This window comes from Acanthochromis polyacanthus, chromosome 13 (genome assembly GCF_021347895.1).
Source record: "Acanthochromis polyacanthus isolate Apoly-LR-REF ecotype Palm Island chromosome 13, KAUST_Apoly_ChrSc, whole genome shotgun sequence".
NCBI lineage: Eukaryota > Metazoa > Chordata > Actinopteri > Pomacentridae > Acanthochromis > Acanthochromis polyacanthus.
The window spans coordinates 21,069,828-21,090,484 of NC_067125.1; the positions used below are offsets into that span (position 1 = coordinate 21,069,828).

Here is a 20,657-nt window from a genome sequence, read left to right on the forward strand (position 1 = left end):
ATCCCGTTCTAAGAGGTGGTATTTAGTCAGACTTAAATAACTAGAGTAATGAAGTTGTTGGTGGATGCAAACAGTTAGCTACACATGATTACCTTAGTAGTTTTTATCACAAACAGTTTATCTGTTTTCTGATGTAAATATTATTCAACGCTGTCACCTCTTTCAGACATGCACCCCGTACCGTTTATCTGTCACGTTCATGTCTGAAACGTCCGTCTTACTGGGTCAGACCTAGTAAGCTTTCAACATGACAAGTCTGAACTGAACCATCACATTAAAGGATTGGCATACACAAGCAATGGTATTTCAAACTGGGGGAAGTGATTTAGGAAAGGCTTTTTCACGTTTTAACACAAATACTCATCGAACATCACAGAGACCAAACAACACAGTTTGTGCACCAAAATCACATAACACCTTTCCACTCACTTTGCTCTACAATTTTTAAATCTATTAGGCTACAGAAATGAAATGTCCTTAAAAATCTAACTTTGCTGTGGACAAACAGACCAAAACAGCTTTGCCTCAATGATACCCTTCAATAATGAACGTAACTTAAGCTTTTTTTATTTACTACAAACATTAACAGAAGTTTAGTGCTTCTATCTATTTGGGACTATTTCCCCTGAGTTTATTGAATCAGTCGGCATCAGAGAGCAGTGGTATCCATGAGTGTCTCTAAAGACAGAGAGTTGTGCACATTTATGCAAGTGGAACAGTTCCAATGTCGGTAACTTCAGTAAATTCTTATTTTTATAAATGATCCCTAAAAGAGGATGAGAGCAGATAAGTTCAGGCCTGACTCTGACAAGTCACACTGTGTAGTCTGTCTTAAGATGAGACAACTGAAGTGTCTCATACTCACAATATCGCAGCTTAGTTTGTTGCTTCCAGCTGTTTAGGACTACATACGTGGACAAAATTGTTGGTACCCCTCAGTTAAAGAAGGAAAAACCCACAATTCTCACTGAAATCACTTGAAACTCACAAAAGTAACAATAAATAAAAATTTATTGAAAATTAAATAATCAAAAACAGCCATTACTTTTGAATTGTTGATTAACATAATTATTAAAAAAAACAAACTAATGAAACAGGCCTGGACAAAAATGATGGTACCTCTATAAAAGATTGAAAACTATTTGACCAGAGTGACATGATTAACTCAGGTGTGTCATTTAATTGACATCACAGGTGTTTCCAAACTCATAATCAGTCAGTCTGCCTATTTAAAGGGAGACAAGTAGTCACCCTGCTGTTTGGTGAAAAGGTGTGTACCACACTGAACATGGACAACAGAAAGCGAAGGAGAGAATTGTCCCAGGACATCCGAAAAAAAATGATAGACAAACATCTTAAAGGTAAAGGCTATAAGACCATCTCTAAACAGCTTGAAGTTCCTGTGACAACAGTGGCTCATATTATTCAGAAGTTCAAGACCCACGGGACAGTAGCCAACCTCCCTGGACGTGGCCGCAAGAGGAAAATTGATGACAAATTGAAGAGACGGATCGTTGGAATTGTATCCAAAGAGCCCAGAGCAACCTCCAAAGAAATTAAAGGTGAACTCCAAGGCCAAGGTACATCAGTGTCAGATCGCACCATTCGTCGTTGTTTGAGCCAAAGTGGACTTCATGGGAGACGACCAAGGAGGACACCACTGCTGAAAAAAACTCATAAAAAAGCGAGACTGGAATTTGCAAAAATGCATGTTGACAAGCCACAAAGCTTCTGGGAGAATGTCCTTCGGACAGATGAGACCAAACTGGAGCTTTTTGGTAAGGCACATCAACTCTATGTTCATAGACTCAAAAACCAAGCATACGAAGAAAAGAACACTGTCCCTACGGTGAAACATGGAGGAGGCTCAGTAATGTTTTGGGGCTGCTTTGCTGCATCTGGCACAGGGTGTCTTGAAAGTGTGCAAGGTACGATGAAATCTGAAGACTATCAAGGCATTCTGGAGAGAAATGTGCTGCCTAGTGTCAGAAAGCTTGGTCTCAGTCGCAGGTCATGGGTCTTCCAACAGGACAACCATCCAAAACACACAGCCAAAAACACCCAAGAATGGCTGAGAGAAAAGCGTTGGACTATTCTAAAGTGGCCTTCTATGAGCCCAGATCTGAATCCCATTGAACATATGTGGAAGGAGCTGAAACATGCCATTTGGAGAAGACACCCATCAAACCTGAGACAACTGGAGCTGTTTGCTCATGAGGAGTGGGCCAAAATACCTGTTGACAGCTGCAGAACGCTCATTGACAAATACAGAAATCGTTTAATTGCAGTGATTGCCTCAAAAGGTTGTGCAACAAAATATTAAGTTATGGGTACCATCATTTTTGTCCAGCCCTATTTCATTAGTTTGTTTTTTTCAATAATTATGTTAATCAACAATTCAAAAGTGATGGCTGATTTTGATTATTTAATTTTCAATAAATTTTTATTTATTGTTACTTTTGTGAGTTTCAAGTGATTTCAGTGAGAATTGTGGGTTTTTCCTTCTTTAACTGAGGGGTACCAACAATTTTGTCCACGTGTGTATTTCCTCTGAGTTTAGTAAACACCTGCATCATCTCACAGCAAAAGGATCCACAAGTGTTTCAAAAGAGAGAGTTGAGCACATGTATGCATGGAGCAACAGCAGAAACTTTGTTACTCTAAATTATCCCTGATATAGTAAAGGGCCGATCAGAATGGAACAACAGGTCTCATCCTGGACTTTTCTTTACCTCAGACAGGTGAGCTGTCACACACAGTCACACTTTATGAGCTGCAGGTAAATGTTGTGTTATATCACAGATGTCCTCAGCGCAGTCCTGAGTTTCAGTTTCACCGTTTAAGACATCAAGAATAAACTGGGCTGTTAGTTATTTGGACAGTTATAGTCTTGTTATGTAATAATGAAAAATAATAATGGATCCATTATTCATTCACTCACACATTCTTACTCTGGTGGTGGTAAACTACATTCGTAGCCACAGCTGCCCGAGGGCAGACTGACGGAAGCGTGGCTGCCAATCCGCGCCTATGGCCCCTCCGATATGGAATGAATTTCCTATCATAATTCAAGAGCATTTTAAATTGATTTGAGGGCAGCATTTATTGATTTCATTCTCAGATTTTGTGATACTGTCTCTCAGAACTCTGCTCTCGCGCTCAAATTTGCTCTGCGCGTGCTCAAACTGTGTCCTCGCACTCGGTTATGATGCTGCTCGCGCAGATTTCCTGCGCTCAAACTCAAACTCTTGCTCTCACGGAACTTCTGCTCGGATCTCTGCTCTGCTCTCGGATTTTTTGTGTATCAATGCTGTCAACCAATAGAAGGCTGGCGAGCTTTGACCAATCAGATTATCCCTGTTTGTATACGGGTGTGTTTGCTGTTTTCCGAGGAGCGTCGCATACGGGCGGGCACTCTTTCAACAGGTTTTAGCCACTCCCTACCTCCGGGACTGTAATAAATGTGATTTCTTTTAATTTTTTTGACCACTGTTGGAATAAAATATTATTCAATGCATACAACAGCGTCCGAGCTTCTCATTAAAATGGCTATATTGTATAATAATAGCAGCATCGAACACTGCTCTTTGAGGTGTCCTGGTGGAGAAAACAATGTCACCATCCTGAAGCTAGCAGCGAGACAGCAGATGGCTTGCTAAAATGGACCGGCAAAGTCGAAGCGCTCAGGCAAGTTATTTTGAAATTCATTTTAATGAAAACTATAAAATATTTATTTGATCATATACCTGGTTTTAAACATACATGAACACCGTACAAAATGTATTTATATATCCCTGTATTTTCTTTGTTTTGTTTTGAAAACGATTTATATCATTAATAATTGGATCCTATCCTCATCAGGAAGTGGTACTGAAAATGTTAAATATAAGCATTCTTGTTTCAGGTTATGTTTAATGTGCAAATGAGGTCAGTACACTCAGATAAGACAATGTGCCAATATGCACTGCTTTCTTTTCCAACAGAACCTGCTCAGACGTCATATCTTTGAAAGACTGCAAACCAAGTTTCAGTATGTCATCAGTCATCCTGACTTGGACCTTGACTATCTAAACTTCATGTGCACCCATGAATTGATACTTGCTGACGCATTAGCAGACCAGATAGAGTTGCCATTGGATATAGTACATGCAGGGCTTAAAGTTTTCCGGCGCCGCGCCGGATTTCCGGCCCATGGAAGTGTACCATTTAAAAAATCTCCGTCCCGAAGGCTCCAAGCATGTGCGTCATTGTACATTCAGTTGCTCCGCTTTAATCAATCAAACTCCAAATCCTACATTAAAAATTATACACTTTCTGTCCAGGCATGCGACTTTCCGATAGAACTTTTATCCAATTACAGTTTTCTAACTGCGAGTGCGCATCGACTGCTGGGCGCACGATATGCTGCGCCCTCTTGCTTCGGCATCGTCAGTGCTGCTGAGCCACTGATAAGAAATAACAGTATCCCACAAACAAAATCCAAATTTGCAATATTTGTTGGTGTTTTTTGTAATTATATTTAAAGGGAATTGCTGGAAACACATTGATATATATATTGCATATTATTTATTTTATTTCTGCTTGGACTGTATACCCATTCCACACGTGTCCCAGCCCTGTGGCTGCCTGGTCTCTCCAGAGCGCACGGAGCTCCAATCTGTGAGTGGGGCGGTGAAGAATCGAGCAGCTGATCACTGGTCAATAGCGTTGGAGCTTGTTTTTAGCCCAAAGACGCAGATACTAAAGTTTGCTCAGACTTTGTGTGACAGAGGAGAGAGGATGTGTCTCTGCTGATTAACAAAGAGAGCAGCCGCTGCCGCGATCCCTGAGCCGCGGTGTGTTGACTCGCCCCATTGGCGTAAGTGCGTCAGTGGCGATGCGCGTGCACGCCCCACAGTCCCCATGGTTTCGCCACAAAATAAAAACAAACGGGCTTAGGTACTGAATTAAAAAAAGTAACAAAAACAGAAGTTGTTGATTTTGTTTGATTTCTTAATCTTTAAACATTTTCTATGTGTTTTACAACGGCAAAAGGAAAAAAAGGAAACAGCTTTTTAGTTTGCTGGATTTTATTTTGAAAGGGAAAAAAAATCAAAGATCAAGCCATACGGATTTGTCCCATTATTCTCCTCAGAACATCTGTTTGCACAAACTGAATGTAGCTTAGGTGATATTAACCTTTTTTATTTGAGGACATATAGGATGTTTGTAATAATGAGTTAAATAGCTCTCAGCAGATTTTGTGACCTTATGCATCCGAATGATGTCTAGCCACAAACAAAAACTCTCCAATCTTAAGCACATATTGTTAGTAAGAACAGAACGAACGTATGGGTTGTGTGAAATGAATAATGGATAGATAGTTAAATAAGAATGTTCTTAGCCTGCTTTTCACCGTTTTTTCTTCCCAAAATATAGATAAAAATAGAAACATTTAAATTGAAAGCCGACTGAACAAATTATACAGTGAATACATTTTTTCCCTTACCAAAAACGAACAAAATGTGTGTCAGTTCAAATTGAAAATCAAATGATTTAAACTAATCACACAGATTATTGAGGTGTATCAAATGAGCAGTTACTAACATGTGTATGTGTGGTTATGTGCTACAGAGGGCTTCTTAATCACATCTGTGTGAGAAATGGGCTGACTCCAGAGGAAAAGGCCAGAGTAGAAGTTCTTCAGTATGAGCAGTCCATTGCCACCAGGACCCAGATAAACCAGATCAGGAAGGCCCGAATTTCTTTGCTAGTTACAGAGTTTGAGAGAGTCAGCATCATGATCAGCTTATTCAGAGGAATCTTATATTGTGAGGCAATAACTAAAATTGCATGTAAGAGTTAATACTAGTACTTTTATTACCTGCTTAAATACAAAGTTGGTATAGCAAGTGACATATGACAATTTATTCTCTTGTAGTGTTCCAGAGAATATTAAACAAGTTAATTCTGTTGTCTGTGTTTTGCAGTTTATTTCAACAAACAACATTTTGAACAACATGTTAAAAAGAAAATGTTCAGAAAATTCACAAACAAAGCAAAAAAGAAAAAAGAAATGACTTTTTCAAACAGTATTCTCCAACCACTTAATATTCTCTTGAGACTGACACTTGAGATAATGTTGTCACTAAAAATTGTGCCTTGTGAAGGAAAGCAGCATAGTTTTGTAGCAGTTTGGTTGTGGTTGGTGTTGTTTTGAGTTCTTGTTAAATCTACTGAAGAGATAAAAATATTAAAAGTTATTAATAATATATGTACTTGATTTTCATGATTTTTTCCCCTTTACACTAAAATAAATCTTTGCAATTATAGTGATGTGGTATTGAAACATCAACACACAAAAAAATCGGACTTGGGGCACTTTCTAAAATGTCTTAAGTTTTGGCCAAGAAAGGTTTTACATTTGAGCAACAATAAAATAGTGGGATCATAATGGACATCATTTCCACCAGATGACCTCATATTTGCTCTGAATTAATAGAATCTCATGTATATTGTGTTTTAGTGAGTTTTAAAACACATTTAAATACGTTTATTGACACTATAAATTGGATCTTAGAAGTTCAGGCTCAGGATTTTTCTCACTTTAAGCCCTGTACATGGCTTAAGAGAAATGTGCTGTCTGGTAAGACAGAACATAGAAAATGAGCGAGTAATTCCATCAGTTCAATCATCAATTCATGGGTGCACATGAAGTTTAGATAGTCAAGGTCCAAGTCAGGATGACTGATGACATACTGAAACTTGGTTTGCAGTCTTTCAAAGATATGACGTCTGAGCAGGTTCTGTTGGAAAAGAAAGCAGTGCATATTGGCGCATTGTCTTATCTGAGTGTACTGACCTCATTTGCACATTAAACATAACCTGAAACAAGAATGCTTATATTTAACATTTTCAGTACACTCTTAGCCCCAATTAGTTGACTTTACTCGCAACTCGCGTGGAAACCCGTTGCCCTATACCACTTTAGTTTTTACACAAGCTAAAACTAAATATGTCTAGTAGTATTAACATAGAATCTTTTGTTTTTATACAAGCTAAAACTAAATATGTCTAGTAGTATTAACATGGAATCTTTAGTTTTTACACAAGCTAAAACTAAATATGTCTAGTAGTATTAACATGGAATCTTTAGTTTTTACACAAGCTAAAAATAAATATGTCTAGTAGTATTAACATGGAATCTTTAGTTTTTACACAAGCTAAAACTAAATATGTCTAGTAGTATTAACATGGAAGCTTAAGTTTTTAAACAAACTGAATTTATATTTAAAATCATTAGTTATTGCTACCCATTATTTATTACAATTTGTGTATTTTCCTCTAATTAACCTTTCATATTTTCTTTTTATATTGTAAAAAACTTTGTTTCAAATAAATTGCATGGAAGAAACAGCTAAATGCTCAAATGCATTTTATTTTTTAAGAAAAATGGCATAACACTCAAAACACAGCCAAACTTGTATTGACAAACTTCAGATTAACATCAACACATGTAAATAGAAAAATAAAAAATCATTTCTAATCATTGAAACAATTCAGTGTTTGTGTTGTGTGCGCCTGTGTTGATTGTTTGTGTTGTATGTGTCCAAGTAGTCTGTGGGTGTTGTCTGTGTCTGTGTTGTTTGTGTGTGTGAATGTGTCACAAAATTACAAGAAAACAACATGGATGTCCCTTGAGGTTAAAGTGTTAAGTCCATAGAAAAATTCAAATTCGCAGGAAACCCCCACTCAAATGTACCAGAAATTTCAAACAGGATCTCAGTGTTAATTGTAACTCTTTGCCCTGCCTAAATGTCTGGAGGCCAGAGCATGAACCAACAGAGACTTGCAGATCAGCACAATATTTAACTCCATCTCCACAGACTGATGATGCAACAAGAACTGAAACAATTGTCTTTCTGCTGCAACTCCAGAACATTTTAACGTTCACAAAAGCAACATATTTCAAAATGCTTCCTACAGCATTTAAGTGTATGTGCTGTGCTGTATGTGTGGTATTTTATGTGTCTGTGTTGTTTGTGTGCATATGTTTGTGTTTTGTGTGTCTGTCTAGTTTACTGGACAGGTCAGCAGAGACTGTTTTGCTTGTTTAGTCAACAGCTTCTCACAGTAGACCTCACATGTTCTACATTTCAAGCTGATTTTTCAGAGTCTGTAGCCTTGGTTTTAGGTCAGTGTGGCCCAATGACAGCAATACCTGTTGGATGAACTGAAATGTGAGCTTCATAGTCTTTGGGTAGTCCAGATGGAGTGCATATGTGAGTCCAAACAGAATGCACATTGCGTTTGGCAGATCTTGAATGTTGTCCATCACAACTTGTCCCTCAATGATGATTTTCAACGAGGCAGGGCTGAGATGCAGGGAAGATGTAAACACAGTACCTTCACGCTCAATGAGAAGTATCCCAATGTCGAGGTCACGAAAGCAATCATCATCATCAGACTCCTTAATAAAAAAAATAACATTAGATTTAACATTTGAAAAACTACTTTAAGCAATGTAAGAGTGTACTGGTGAAAATTAAATAATGGTGAAAATTATAAGAAAGAAGGAGCTTACTCACAAAGCCTACTTTGAAGAAGTTTGTGGGGTTATCCCCAAGGATGATAGGAAGCCCTCTGAGCACCTGTGTCCGGATTGCAGTTGGCTCTGTGGTCTTTTGGGGATTATACACAATAACACAAGTTAAATTACTAAAATGAAAAACTAATGATCAATAAGAAACCTCAACAATTTAAGCAATGCTTGGACTGAATTACACAACTAATAGAGTAGCACTATGATATGCGGTTTTCGCAAAACCTGTGAAAAACACAGCCAAGTACATAATGTGCATGGACTAACATTGGTCTGTTGTGACATATGTGTCAACAACTGCCCGATATTCCCTCTCTTGGATCGAAATATCTCGAGGAGACGAGGACTGTGCCGATCGATGCTCTCATAGAATTCCTGCTTGAGGTTTTTGCCCACAATCCTGCTGAACTCCATGAACACCTGAAAAATACAGAGAATAAAAAAAACTAAGAATTTGCATCAATTTGCAGTTAAGCCATCTAGAAAGTAGTGCTGAAAAACATCCATGAATGTCCTTTATATGATATATATAAAATTACAAATAACAATGTTTTCCATGAAAAGGACGAGACAAATATACATCTGGACAAATTAGATCACAGAAAGATCATTAAGCAATTAGCTATCTTCTCTTTCTTGAACATACCTCATCTTCAGTGAAAAGGGCGGGCCAGCGTTTCACCATCGTGCTTATTGCAGGTTCCGAGTCCACCACCTCTTTTCTTCTCAGAGCAAACGTCTGGTCCATCTTCTTTTTCACAAGAGGTCCATTTGGTGTTCTCTTCTGCATTTCATCAACCAAGTCTTTGCAGACTCCCTCCAGGGCTGCCTGATCAAATCCATCAGGAAAGTTGGGCAAGTAGTTGATTTCACCTTTCTTTGCTTTCTTGATACGCTTGTTAGCTGGTTGTCCTTCTGCTGTATGTCTTCCTCGCTTACCGGCATTTACTGCAACATCTAGGCATCCTGATTGCCTACGTTTTGTTCTATAATTAGCCATTTTATGTTTGAGACTATTTTTCCAACCACAACAGCGAGTGGTTGAGCCTCGCTCCTGGAGACAAGGGTGCTTGCTTATCAGTGCTACAGCAACACTTTCAAACTGAGCAGCAGTTGGGTATGCTGTGTAGCTATACATGCTCTCTGCCAATCTTTCAAGGATCTCATGTTTTAGTTCTTTTGATACTTTAAGGTATGTACCATCACTCATAAACAGCAAATCAGCTTGCCTAAGTCTATACTCTACATCAACAGAAAAGGTTGGGATATCAAAAAATTCTGGCCACTGTTTCTGTCGCTCCTGAGATGAGTGTGAGAGTATCTCTGTATCTGCTGTGCTGGGAGTGTGACTGAAGATTTCATCAGATGAGGCAGGTACCATCTCAAGGACAGGGATGACTTTGACTGTTGGTTTTTCGGGAAGTTCTTCAGTATCTGTCAGATTGCATAGTTCATTATTGAACTCAGGATCTTGATATTAGACTGAAGTTATAATGAAGTCCCAGTGCTTCTTTAAGCTTGCTAATGAAATCTTCAACTGTAGTAGGCCTTGTATTTAGGATTACTTTTCGTATATCTGTCGCTGTTAGAATGACCCTCAGGGTCATCTTCGGGTTTGTAGTCATCTTGGGAATAGAAACAAAAATTAGGTCATTAGAAATATACATATCCAAAAGCACAGTCAATTGCTGAGTCATTGCTATGTGCATCACAAAAATGGTTGATTAATAAGTTGATTGCTTAAGTTCAGTGCACTTTTTTTAGTGTTTATGTAGAGGTGCAATGTATCATCAAGAATTATTTTCATAATTGATTTCAAGTCGAAATATTTGAGGATGTCACACTGGGCTTTGATAAACACTGATTACCATTTTATGGACCAACCTATGAGTAATCTGTAAAAAAAAAAAAACTTGGGAATTCTCAAAAATCACACTCGCAAATTTACAAGAAAAAATGTTGATTTCCATTGAGATCCTAGGGGTAAATAAAATTAAATTGGAACTGTGTCATTCTAAATTTCAACATGAGCTAAAAAAAAAAAAAAAAGCTACAAAATGTTCTATTACAGCCTAGACTGATTGCAGAAATCACAGTGGCTTCTTAACACAGAATATAGCGCCTGAGGGTCACTACTAAGTTATTGCCATATCTGTATGCTGAAAGAGGGAAAGCATCATTCAGCTCTTTCAGTTGCACCACACACAGAGGGGGGTTACTGCTCTCACTGATGAGTTCGAAAGATCTCAAATGCTCATGGTACCATGCAGTCATCTCACTGCAAACAAACAGGATCTCAGTGTTGATTGCCACAATCTGTTTGATCTGCTTGAAGGTAGGGAGGCCAGAGCATGAACCAGCAGAGACTATCATATCAGCACAATATCTAATTCCATCTACATAGACTGATGATGCAACTAAAACTGATGCAAGCTGAGGAGCTCTCTGGCAGAAAACCTGTTGGATATTTGCAGGATAAGATGTGACTGATGCTGTGGTGACCTTGTCCATTTCAACTGATGGCTTGAAAAATAAACTTGTGTCCAAATAGTAAGCCATCATTTTTTGATGTTTAACAGCCAATGTAAGAGCCACATTTTTGAAGTTGTGGGCATTACGAATGACCCGTTTGAAGAATTTGTGTTTTCCTTCAAAGCGCATTGTCCAAACATCTGAAAGTGGACCAAATGCCTTGATCATCTCAGGGTAATGCTCAATGTAGTGGTGTTTTGGTCGTAATCTAAAATCTGGGAATGTTGTTTGCAACAGTTCTCTGTGTTCTGACACTTTGCAATCAAGGAAATGTACAGATTCCTCAGTGTGCTTTGTTGCCACAGCCAACTCAACAATGTCTTTTAGGAGCAGCAGAACGTTCCACGCATTGTCTCCTTCAGGTACTTTATGGCCAATGATGAGTGGGAGCAGCCTGAGTAGGGCCCAATTCTCATGTCCAATGCCACCTATGGTTCCTTTGGTAGAGAAGCCATGGGCAACTGGCTGAGGCTGGTCAGTTTTGTCATGAAAGGCATATTCAAAAGTTTTCATGGCATGGTTCAGTGTCTCTATGGTAAAATATTTCTTAGAAATCATGTCTGAAATGCAGAGGGACAGCTCAACAGGAACAATGCCTTCGAAAAGGTCATGCAGGATGTCCGGGGGGTACCCACGAACAACATGAAAGTGCTCCAGACAGTCAGTCAATGTACACCCTCCTTTTACACCATACCGTTTAGCCAAAGTGGGATCCTGCTTTACCTCCTGCACCTGCTGGTTGTGAGTGTCTATAGTGCGGGGTTCAAAAGCACCCGAGTTTACCTCCTTCTCTTGCATCTCGCTTCTTGTAGCCATACAGAACCTGCAGAATCTGTCCACTATGAAGCTTTCAAAGAATCCTGCCAGTGAATGTGCAGCCAAGTTATCAGCAGCCACATATAACACAGTACCTTTGACACATTCTCCTAACTTCTCAACATATACACCATGTTGCTCCAAAGAAGCCAGATCTTGAATGAGAGGGTGGAGAATTTTAGTGTAGCCAAACTCTTTTACATCAGAGACTTTACACAAAAGAGCAAGCTGAATGGAGTGGAGTGTGGATCTGTACTGTGATGGCACATTTGCTATCACCCAATACACTGCAGTCATTTTGTGTTTCTTTCTAGATGTTCCTAAAGGATTGGACACTTCAAAATCATCTGTGTAAAGTCCAAGAGCGATTTTGAATTCCTCCCCTTTGAGGAAGTCATTGTCATTACAGTATGAGCCATCTCTGTATGTACTGTACTCATGTTGCACACGCTTCTGGATGTGAAGAGCTTTGTCCAAAATGTCTGCCCTATTCAACATCTTCTGTAGCATTGGATGCAGAGGAACATATACAACACTAGATCTTTTCCTCTTTCAATAATGTACTCTACTGGTTTAACCTCTGTGAAGTTTTTATTCACATAGGCTGCTCTCCTTTTTGTGGTAGATAAGGGGCCATCCTTGCCACAGAATTTCATGATGAGATTGCTCTTTGCAGCAGCCCTGACTAACTCTTCCACAACTGAATCATCAACATCTGTATGTTGTTTCAGAATGTTCTTGACTGCATTATACAGCAGTGGCTGGGATAGTTCACACATCTGTAAAAGCTGTTGTATGATATGTTGCAGTGTACTTTCAGGAATGTGAAGGACCGTTTGCATCTTTAAAAAAAGAGCTGCTAGGTTGTGCTCCAACTGTTTCTCTAGATCATGAAGATCTTCATAGGTAGAATCCTCACTGTCTTCTAATTCAGTGCTGACATTTGGAGGCTCATGTTCTTCTTGGGCTGTTTCATTAGTTACACTACTAGAAAATATTTCTGGTCTGAACATCCTCCAGGTGTGTGTTTTGTGTTCTTTACTTCTGTGTGCATTAAATGTGGAATACACATTAGTGTGAAAGTTACATCCATTATACGGACACTGAACTGTGTGTTTTACTTTCAAATGTGTTTTGCGCAGGTGACTGAGAAAGACTGCTTCAGTGCAGGGTGCAGAAAAATCACATGACAGACAGCGCAAGGTTACTTGGGCAGTTTCACTCAGTTGTGTACCCTGGGTTTTCTGATGAATCTTTGCTAAGTGGACCTTAAGTGCATTAATGGAGTTGAATGTACACACACATTCTTGGTGTAAGCAGGGAAATGTGACAGTTCTACCATAGTTTCCGTGTTTTAATCTATAATGTTTTAAAAGGTAACCCCTTTTCTCACACATATACTCGCAATATTTGCACTTCCACATCATCCTCACAGCACACGGATCTGTAAAAATAAAAACAAGAGAGCATTTAGCTCAAAAATGTCACTGTTACATACCGAAAGGTAATCCAATGCAATTATTTTGATAATCAAGTAGCCTACTTTATTTAAATACTATAGTGTGTGTGCCCAATAAAGGGGCTTAACTGAAAAAGTGACTTTAATACTTTCAGCCTACATGCTGCAAAGTCAACAGACACCTTGAGGGCCAGACATTCAAATATGTTGAAGTTTAATTCACATTTTTGCCTAATAGTTCAGCTGTTTTTTAAAAAAAATATTATTATATTTCATTTTACCTTTAAGCACATTGTCATTTATACACACAAAAATCTGTATGGAGCCACGAAAAACATTTGATACTTAAATTAGACAGCAGCACCTGCTGACTCACCATTATTGTAATGACATCAGATCTATAAGCAAATTGCTTTGCCACCTGACATGACTGCTCTATAATGGATCATATGTTTTGGTTGCTTTAACTTGGCATTAGTGTTATACCATATTATATTGCATTAATTAATTTAGAACTAAAATGACAACAATGGTGTGTTTACTTTGATAAGGCTTGTCAGCAAAATAAGTCAATTAATGTTAGTTTGTGTTGTCACTGTTGTTATTGTCATTGTTGTTACTCAGTGTTTTTCCATAGGATTGGGTTTTACTTGCAGTGGGGAAATCATAAATATTTATTTGACATCATCAAATGGGATGGGGGTCAGAGGGTCTTCTTCTTCTGAAATTTTTAAATGGAAATCATGAGGTAGTCTTGTAATCTCTGAGGTGCGTTTTTGAAATCTCATCATTGTTTTTAACTCAACTCACTTAAGTAATTAATCAGCTTTTAGTTTCATGTCAATCTTGATATCTTTTCAAATATATGTCGGATGAACATGTAACACAGTGACTCCCACACCTGAGTTTGTAGTTACTGAATAAGAGAGAGAGACTCACAGCACACACAGCAGACGTGGTAATAAAAAACATACACCTGATATCTTTTTGGAAAAATCCCCCAACTTCAAAAACTTGGTCTGAATTTAGTCTCTTCCCGTTTCTCTCATCTTTTACGAAGCTTTATCACCGACACACCTCCGTTGTAGAAAGTTTAACTCGCCATCCCTTCTCATCAGCAGCTGATGTTTTAATAGTAAGAGGGTTCACCAAATCATCGGCTGACAAACTGCATAAAATGATTAAAACAACATCACAGGTAAACTCACAGCTAAAGATGCAGCAGCCTCCTGCTCTCCCCCTCTAAGCTGCAGCAGGTCATACGGAGGTTATGCTGCGGCTCCGGGCAGCCCAACAGCGTTGTATTCACCATATTATTCACCATATTGGTCAGAGATCATTGCTGCGTTCGCCCGACTTCAGAGCGCCCCCCTTCCCCTCCCCACGGCGGTCGGGAACCTGGTCGGACCAAGTGTCCGCCACGGTCATGCCACAGCGTCGCTTTAGGTTAGGTTGTGAGCCCACACGACGGTGATGTGTCCTTGTCCCAATGCAGGGACTCACAGATACACCACTTTGCTCATGTTCAATGTGTGCTGAGAAACGTCAATGGCGGATGTATTAAAAAGAAGCGAATCTCTCAGCCACAACAGTGTCTGAATCGCTTTTATACCGCACAAAATGACAGAAATATCAATAATACAGTTGGTCCTCAGACTGCTAACACTAAGCTAACTTCACCATTTAGGCTAGCTGACACTATTTTGGGTGGACATTAGCTAATGTTAGCATAAGTATGGGTTAACATTTGCATAAATTCACACACTAACATTGCATCATCAAGTTATTTCTAAGCGTTTGGGTATTAAAAGTTCCAAAAAAGACAATTAGGCTACAACACTTATTTTATACTTACCATTCCACTTGGAGTGACTTTCCTTCTCGGTGAAGATATGCTGCCAATGTCGAGAGTCCCGCCACGTTTGGAGTGCCGTTGACGCAATGTCTGACGCTGCTTCGTCCAGGACTTTGAATTAGCCCTGCCCCTTTCTTATGAAAGTTAACATACCGAGTTATCTCTACTAAACGTGATTAGTGCAATGAATTTTCCATCTAACTAGTACAAACAACTAATGTTGTTTAGTAATGATATCAGGTTTTTACAAAACATAAAACAATAAGTAATGATCACTCGGAAGTTTTAGTAGAAATAAAATCTGGGTTTACAGTGTACCACTTCCTGATGAGGATAGTATCCGATTACTAATGATATAAATCGTTCTCAAAACAAAGAAAATACATTTTGTATAGTGTTCATGTATGTTTAAAACCAGGTATATGATCAAATAAATATTTTATAGTTTTCATTAAAATGAATTTTAAAATAACTTGCCTGAGCACTTCGACTTTGCCGGTCCATTTTAGCAAGCCATCTACTGCATAGACATATATAAAGAGTAGACGCCACATGACGAGTGGTGGGGCTGCCATCTTGGACCGGTCACCCGCTCCACTCAGCCCTGTTTGACAGCGCATTTAATCCATCTCAACTCTGAATATTAAACTGATTTTCACGCTTTTTTTATTTGCTGCAAACGTCATACATGTATCTATGATACAGAACAAACGGTTCGGCGTATTTTAATATTCATAGCGGGATTAACAGTAATAGAATATTTTGATATTAAGCTCGACTGTAGACAAGTATTTTGCAAACACTGTAAGCAGATAATAGCAGTAAAGTCAATTATTTTAATAATTTGAAGAGACAATATATGATTACGCTATATTTACAAATACTGACTAATGAACACATATTTCTATATAAAACAGTAGATATAAGTTATATATCAGAGAAAAGGAATATATATATAAAAATCATAGATGGAGTATCAGCATCATTCACATATATATGTAAAAGTTATACATCAGAGAAAATCAAACTACATATATAAATCATGTATGGAGTATCAATATAATCAATATATCTGAAAACATATATAAATCATATCTGGAGTTACAATCAATATATCAGAGAAAATTGTTATATAAATCATATATAGACTATCAATATAATTCATACCTATATATTAAAAAAGATATATATCAGAAAATGAATATATATATATATATATATATATATATATATATATATATATATATATATCATATAGATGTACAAAGCACAGAGAATAAAATGTAATGTAAATGTAAATTCTCAAGTTATCACAAGAACATGACATCCCTGCCCTAAACCACATTTACACATGTACAAACGTTTTACAGCTAAAACCAATGAAAGAGGACTGTTTTGCAGAGCTTCTTTCTCGTGCTCCCTTTCTGCTGGTCAAGACAGGTAAGTATGGCAATATGGTGCAGCCTTAGCTTGAGAAACACGGACATAACCAATGACAACAAGCTGGAATGTTGGTTGTCGATACCAAGCTGTGTTTGTTCAATGTGTTCCCCAAGCAGAAAAACCACCTCCATTCCAATCTCCTCCCAGACGTTGTGTGTGACTGTTGACACCTTTGGAGCTTGTTTTGTTGAAGCCTGGCGAATCACCCTCTCTGCAACTCTCAGCACCTTATAATAATAATTTTAAAAAATTATATTTATATAGCGCTTTACACAGTGCTAAAAGACACTTTACAGTACAGAGAAAAAAAAGAACAAAGCAACTTTAACATGCCAAAAAAATATACAAGATTATAAAATCAAACCTTCACTGTGCCTTGTGATGGAATCAGTAGGCCTCCATTGTTTTTCAGAGCTAGAAGGTAGGAGCTCTCATCAAATGATGATGGTACAGCATCTCTGACCAAGCTTGCACGGCACACATCACCTTCAAAATGAAAATGGAAGATTTGGGAGAGTCTATACAAAAACATCTTACAAAAGAGGTCAAGAGGTTTTCTTCAAATTTCTTACAACCTTTCTTCAACAAAACTCCTGTTTTGATGCATATCTGTTGATAATGAACCAAAACTGCTTAAACTATGAATAACCTTGTTTGCAAACTATTCTACAGTCAGATGTTCAGTTGTCTGTATTTTTAAGTAAGTGGGTGGGTATGAGACATTAGAGGTAGCTTACTGTTGTTAGGGTGAATTACATGTGAACAATACAGTCTGTGCCACCTGTGTAAAATTCGCTGGTCAATGTTATACCAGTAATATATATTTTAGCTTTCCTGTGTCAGTTGTAATCTAAGTCAGTATTATGGAATATGACTTATAAAGTCTCATTTCACAGACGGGTCAACACCGGCAGTAAACATAGCCTAGCTCGCTGGCCATGATTTCGCTGGTGGGCGTAAATACAGCACAGAAATATTCGATTCACAAAAAACAACCAATAGTAATGTTCAATCTTACTTGTGAAAAGTAATCCCTCGTGCCCTGTTTTCGACGATCCGGCAATTTGAACACGAATATGCGGCACAGTGCTCTGGCATCTGGTTCTTTCTGCTGCTGAACTGTACAAGACGATGACCGGACCGAGATGGCAGCCGTCCCCGAGCGGCGTCATGGTGACATTGTTTTCTCCACCAGGACACCTCAAAGAGCAGTGTTCGATGCCGCTATTATTATACAATATAGCCATTTTAATGAGAAGCTCGGACGCTGTTGTATGCATTGAATGATATTTTATTCCAACAGTGGTCAAAAAAATAAAAGAAATCACATTTATTACAGTCCCGGAGGTAGGGAGTGGCTAAAACCTGTTGAAAGAGTGCCCGCCCGTATGCGACGCTCCTCGGAAAACAGCGAACGCACCCGTATACAAACGGATAATCTGATTGGTCAAAGCTCGCCGGCCTTCTATTGGTTGACAGCGTTGATACACAAAAAATCCGAGAGCAGAGCAGAGATCCGTGAGCAGAAGTTCCGTGAGAGCAAGAGTTTGTTTGAGTTTGAGCGCAAGAAATCTGCGCGAGCAGCATCATAACCGAGTGCGAGGACACAGTTTGAGCACGCGCAGAGCAAATTTGAGCACGAGAGCAGAGTTCTGAGAGACAATATCACAAAATCTGAGAATGAAATCGATGAATGCTGCCCTCGAATCAATTTAAAATGCTCTTGAATTATGATAGGAAATTTATTCCATACTCCGACCACCACCAACATTCACACACATTCATACACCAGGTGGAGAGCAGCACTGGAGGCAAGGCAGAAAAAGTGTCTTGCCCAAGGACACAACAGCACATGACTAGGTGAGAATCAAAGCGCCGACCTTTCGATCATTGGACGACCCACTCTACCACCTGAGCCACAGCTGCCCCCCATGTGTTATACATCACTTGGTGTATTGTCTAACCTGGCGTGAATGACACATCTCATGTGTACCATGTCTTTCTCTGGTGCTATGGGAGTTGTCTCTGCATGAAGCTATAAGAATTCACATTCACAGAACGGAATGTCATCATATTATTGGATTAATTAAGTCAGTGATGTCCCATATCCCTTGTATTTTAAAATGTCATAGAATTTGTCAGAAAAGGGTACAGCTGTCACATTTGCTACTAGTAAAATCAAATGTCTTTAAAGTATGATTGCTGCTACTCTGCGCAATGCTACGCTGAATGAAATGCTTGTATTATATGTGTTATTACTTAAATGATTATATCTTTATCTAGTCCTTTACATATTCATAAAAACGGTCTCTGGGAGACTAATATTTCCAGCCAAATAAATTTTCTGCAACAAAAAGCAAGAAATTCTACTTTAAATAACTGCTAACTAAGTAACTACTCAAAATCAGATTTACATTTTCATGATTTGAGTGAGATCCACAGTTTGAGAGCAGCAGACAACACAATAAGCCACATGAATAAAGCACCCAGCCAACATGTGAGTCTCCAAACAGCTGAATATGCTCCTAAAGCAATGAGATTAGCTCCCTGTATATTGTAGTTTCAGTCTTTGGCTGATGTGCAGCCACACTAATGCCATCGTCCCTCTGCCACCACAGGAAGAACATCAGTGGGCTGTTTATGGGCCGGGCCAGTGGGGCCACAGTGTTGTCGGGTTCCATTGCTGGTCTGGAGGGCAGCTCCCAGCTCGCCCTGCGACGAGCCACCAGCATGAGGAAGACCTTCACCACAGGCATGGCTGCTGTTAAGAAGAAGAGTTTATGTATCCAGGTCAAGCTCCAAGTGGTAAGTGGTAGAGACGGTTCAGATTTAAAACTAGATTTTAATTTCCTGCCAGTCCTCATTTTTTCTCAGCTTGTTGTTGATATTTTGTAAATCAACCTAGTACACAATTGGGTTTCAGCACCTCAACAGTTACCTGGGTTGATGTTTTGGGATTTTGCTAAATAGGGTATTCAAATTGACTGATCATAACAAAAAATGTTTGCTTATTGCTTTACTTTTTTTTTTATTTTTGCAATCTTGTAAAGATTTTGGAATCAGTATAAGAGGGAAAAAATAGTAATTTTCTTTCTTTTATATCTCATAAAAGAAACCCTAAATTGTAGATATAATAATGTATGTGGTACACCCACAAAGAGGTTTCATAGAATCTTTCACAAATACGCCTCCCCTCCCCACAGCGTGGGCATGTGCAAACTGCATTGACTAACATTTCCTCATCCTTCTGTTGGTTTTGCAGTATTTGTTCGGGCAGGGTCAGCTTGCTGTTGTTCTGTTATGTTTTGTATTAGTACACAGAGCTTGGTGTCAGACATTTAACAGCACAGCTCTACCTGACTTAAACGACCAGGGCTCTAATCTGCCAGAGTGACTGAAAACACTTGTGTAGGTGTGCAGAGCCTTTACCTAAAATGTGGAGTTGCTTCATGTGGAGCTACTGCAGACTTTCATAATGTGAAGAAAATGTTAACTTCTACCACTTAAAGGTACATGGCGTTGTTGCAGTGACTGTTTTGCAAGCAGAGACTGATGTGAGTCACCTCTTCTTTCTTCTTAGGATGCTCTAATTGACATGGTGCGTCGTTCAAAGGTTCACTTTGTCCACTGCCTGCTGCCCAAAGCTGAGGCGGTGGGAGGAGGTGATGTCCGTGTGACGCATGGAGAGAGCCCAGACTCGGGCCTTATGACTTTGGATGTGGGTCTTCTCAGAGCTCAGCTCCGGGGATCCAAGCTGCTGGATGCTCTGCGCATCTACAGGCAAGGTATTGAAATAATTCTGAAAACCTTTATGGGCAAATTGTTTTCAGTTGAACTTACAATGATATAAAGAAAACATAACCCTCATGTTGTCATAGTGATGTCAGATGGGTTGTGTCACAGTATTTAACAGAAAGACAGTGTTTCATAGTGATGGTGTAAAATATAAAGATTTGAACCTTTTACATATA

The 20,657-nt window shown here is 38.8% G+C and overlaps 2 protein-coding genes and 1 long non-coding RNA gene across 9 annotated transcripts in view; 1 reads left to right on the forward strand and 2 right to left on the reverse strand.

Moving 5' to 3' along the window:
• Positions 1 to 20,657, forward strand: part of LOC110968371 (unconventional myosin-XVIIIa-like) — a 247,258-nt gene that overhangs the window by 100,404 nt on the left and 126,197 nt on the right. For all 7 annotated transcript variants that reach the window (XM_051958139.1, XM_051958138.1, XM_051958140.1 and 4 more), the window contains 2 exons: positions 19,305 to 19,491; positions 20,267 to 20,471. In XM_051958139.1, coding sequence (XP_051814099.1) covers positions 19,305 to 19,491; positions 20,267 to 20,471 — 392 coding nt within the window. The remainder of the gene's footprint in view (positions 1 to 19,304; positions 19,492 to 20,266; positions 20,472 to 20,657) is intronic.
• LOC127536818 (sterile alpha motif domain-containing protein 3-like) lies at positions 7,398 to 10,053 on the reverse strand. Its single transcript, XM_051958155.1, has 4 exons — positions 9,228 to 10,053; positions 8,849 to 9,001; positions 8,568 to 8,660; positions 7,398 to 8,449 (listed from the first exon to the last, which is right to left on the reverse strand). The coding sequence occupies exons 1-4, from the start codon at positions 9,960 to 9,962 to the stop codon at positions 8,129 to 8,131; spliced, it is 1,302 nt and encodes a 433-aa protein (XP_051814115.1). The 5' UTR covers positions 9,963 to 10,053; the 3' UTR covers positions 7,398 to 8,128.
• Positions 16,537 to 18,026, reverse strand: LOC127536825 (uncharacterized). The gene is made up of 3 exons (XR_007946025.1): positions 17,705 to 18,026; positions 17,051 to 17,172; positions 16,537 to 16,913 (listed from the first exon to the last, which is right to left on the reverse strand). It is a non-coding gene; the product is annotated as an uncharacterized LOC127536825 (long non-coding RNA).

Excerpts from the sequence above, each read along its gene's own strand:
- LOC127536818 (XM_051958155.1), bottom strand. The coding sequence starts at position 9,962 with ATGGTACCTGCCTCATCTGATGAAATCTTCAGTCACACTCCCAGCACA. Across the intron at positions 9,002-9,227 it reads CCCTTTTCACTGAAGATGAG|GTGTTCATGGAGTTCAGCAG; the intron begins GTATGTTCAAGA and ends TGTATTTTTCAG. Across the intron at positions 8,450-8,567 it reads ACTTCTTCAAAGTAGGCTTT|GAGTCTGATGATGATGATTG; the intron begins GTGAGTAAGCTC and ends TTTTTTATTAAG.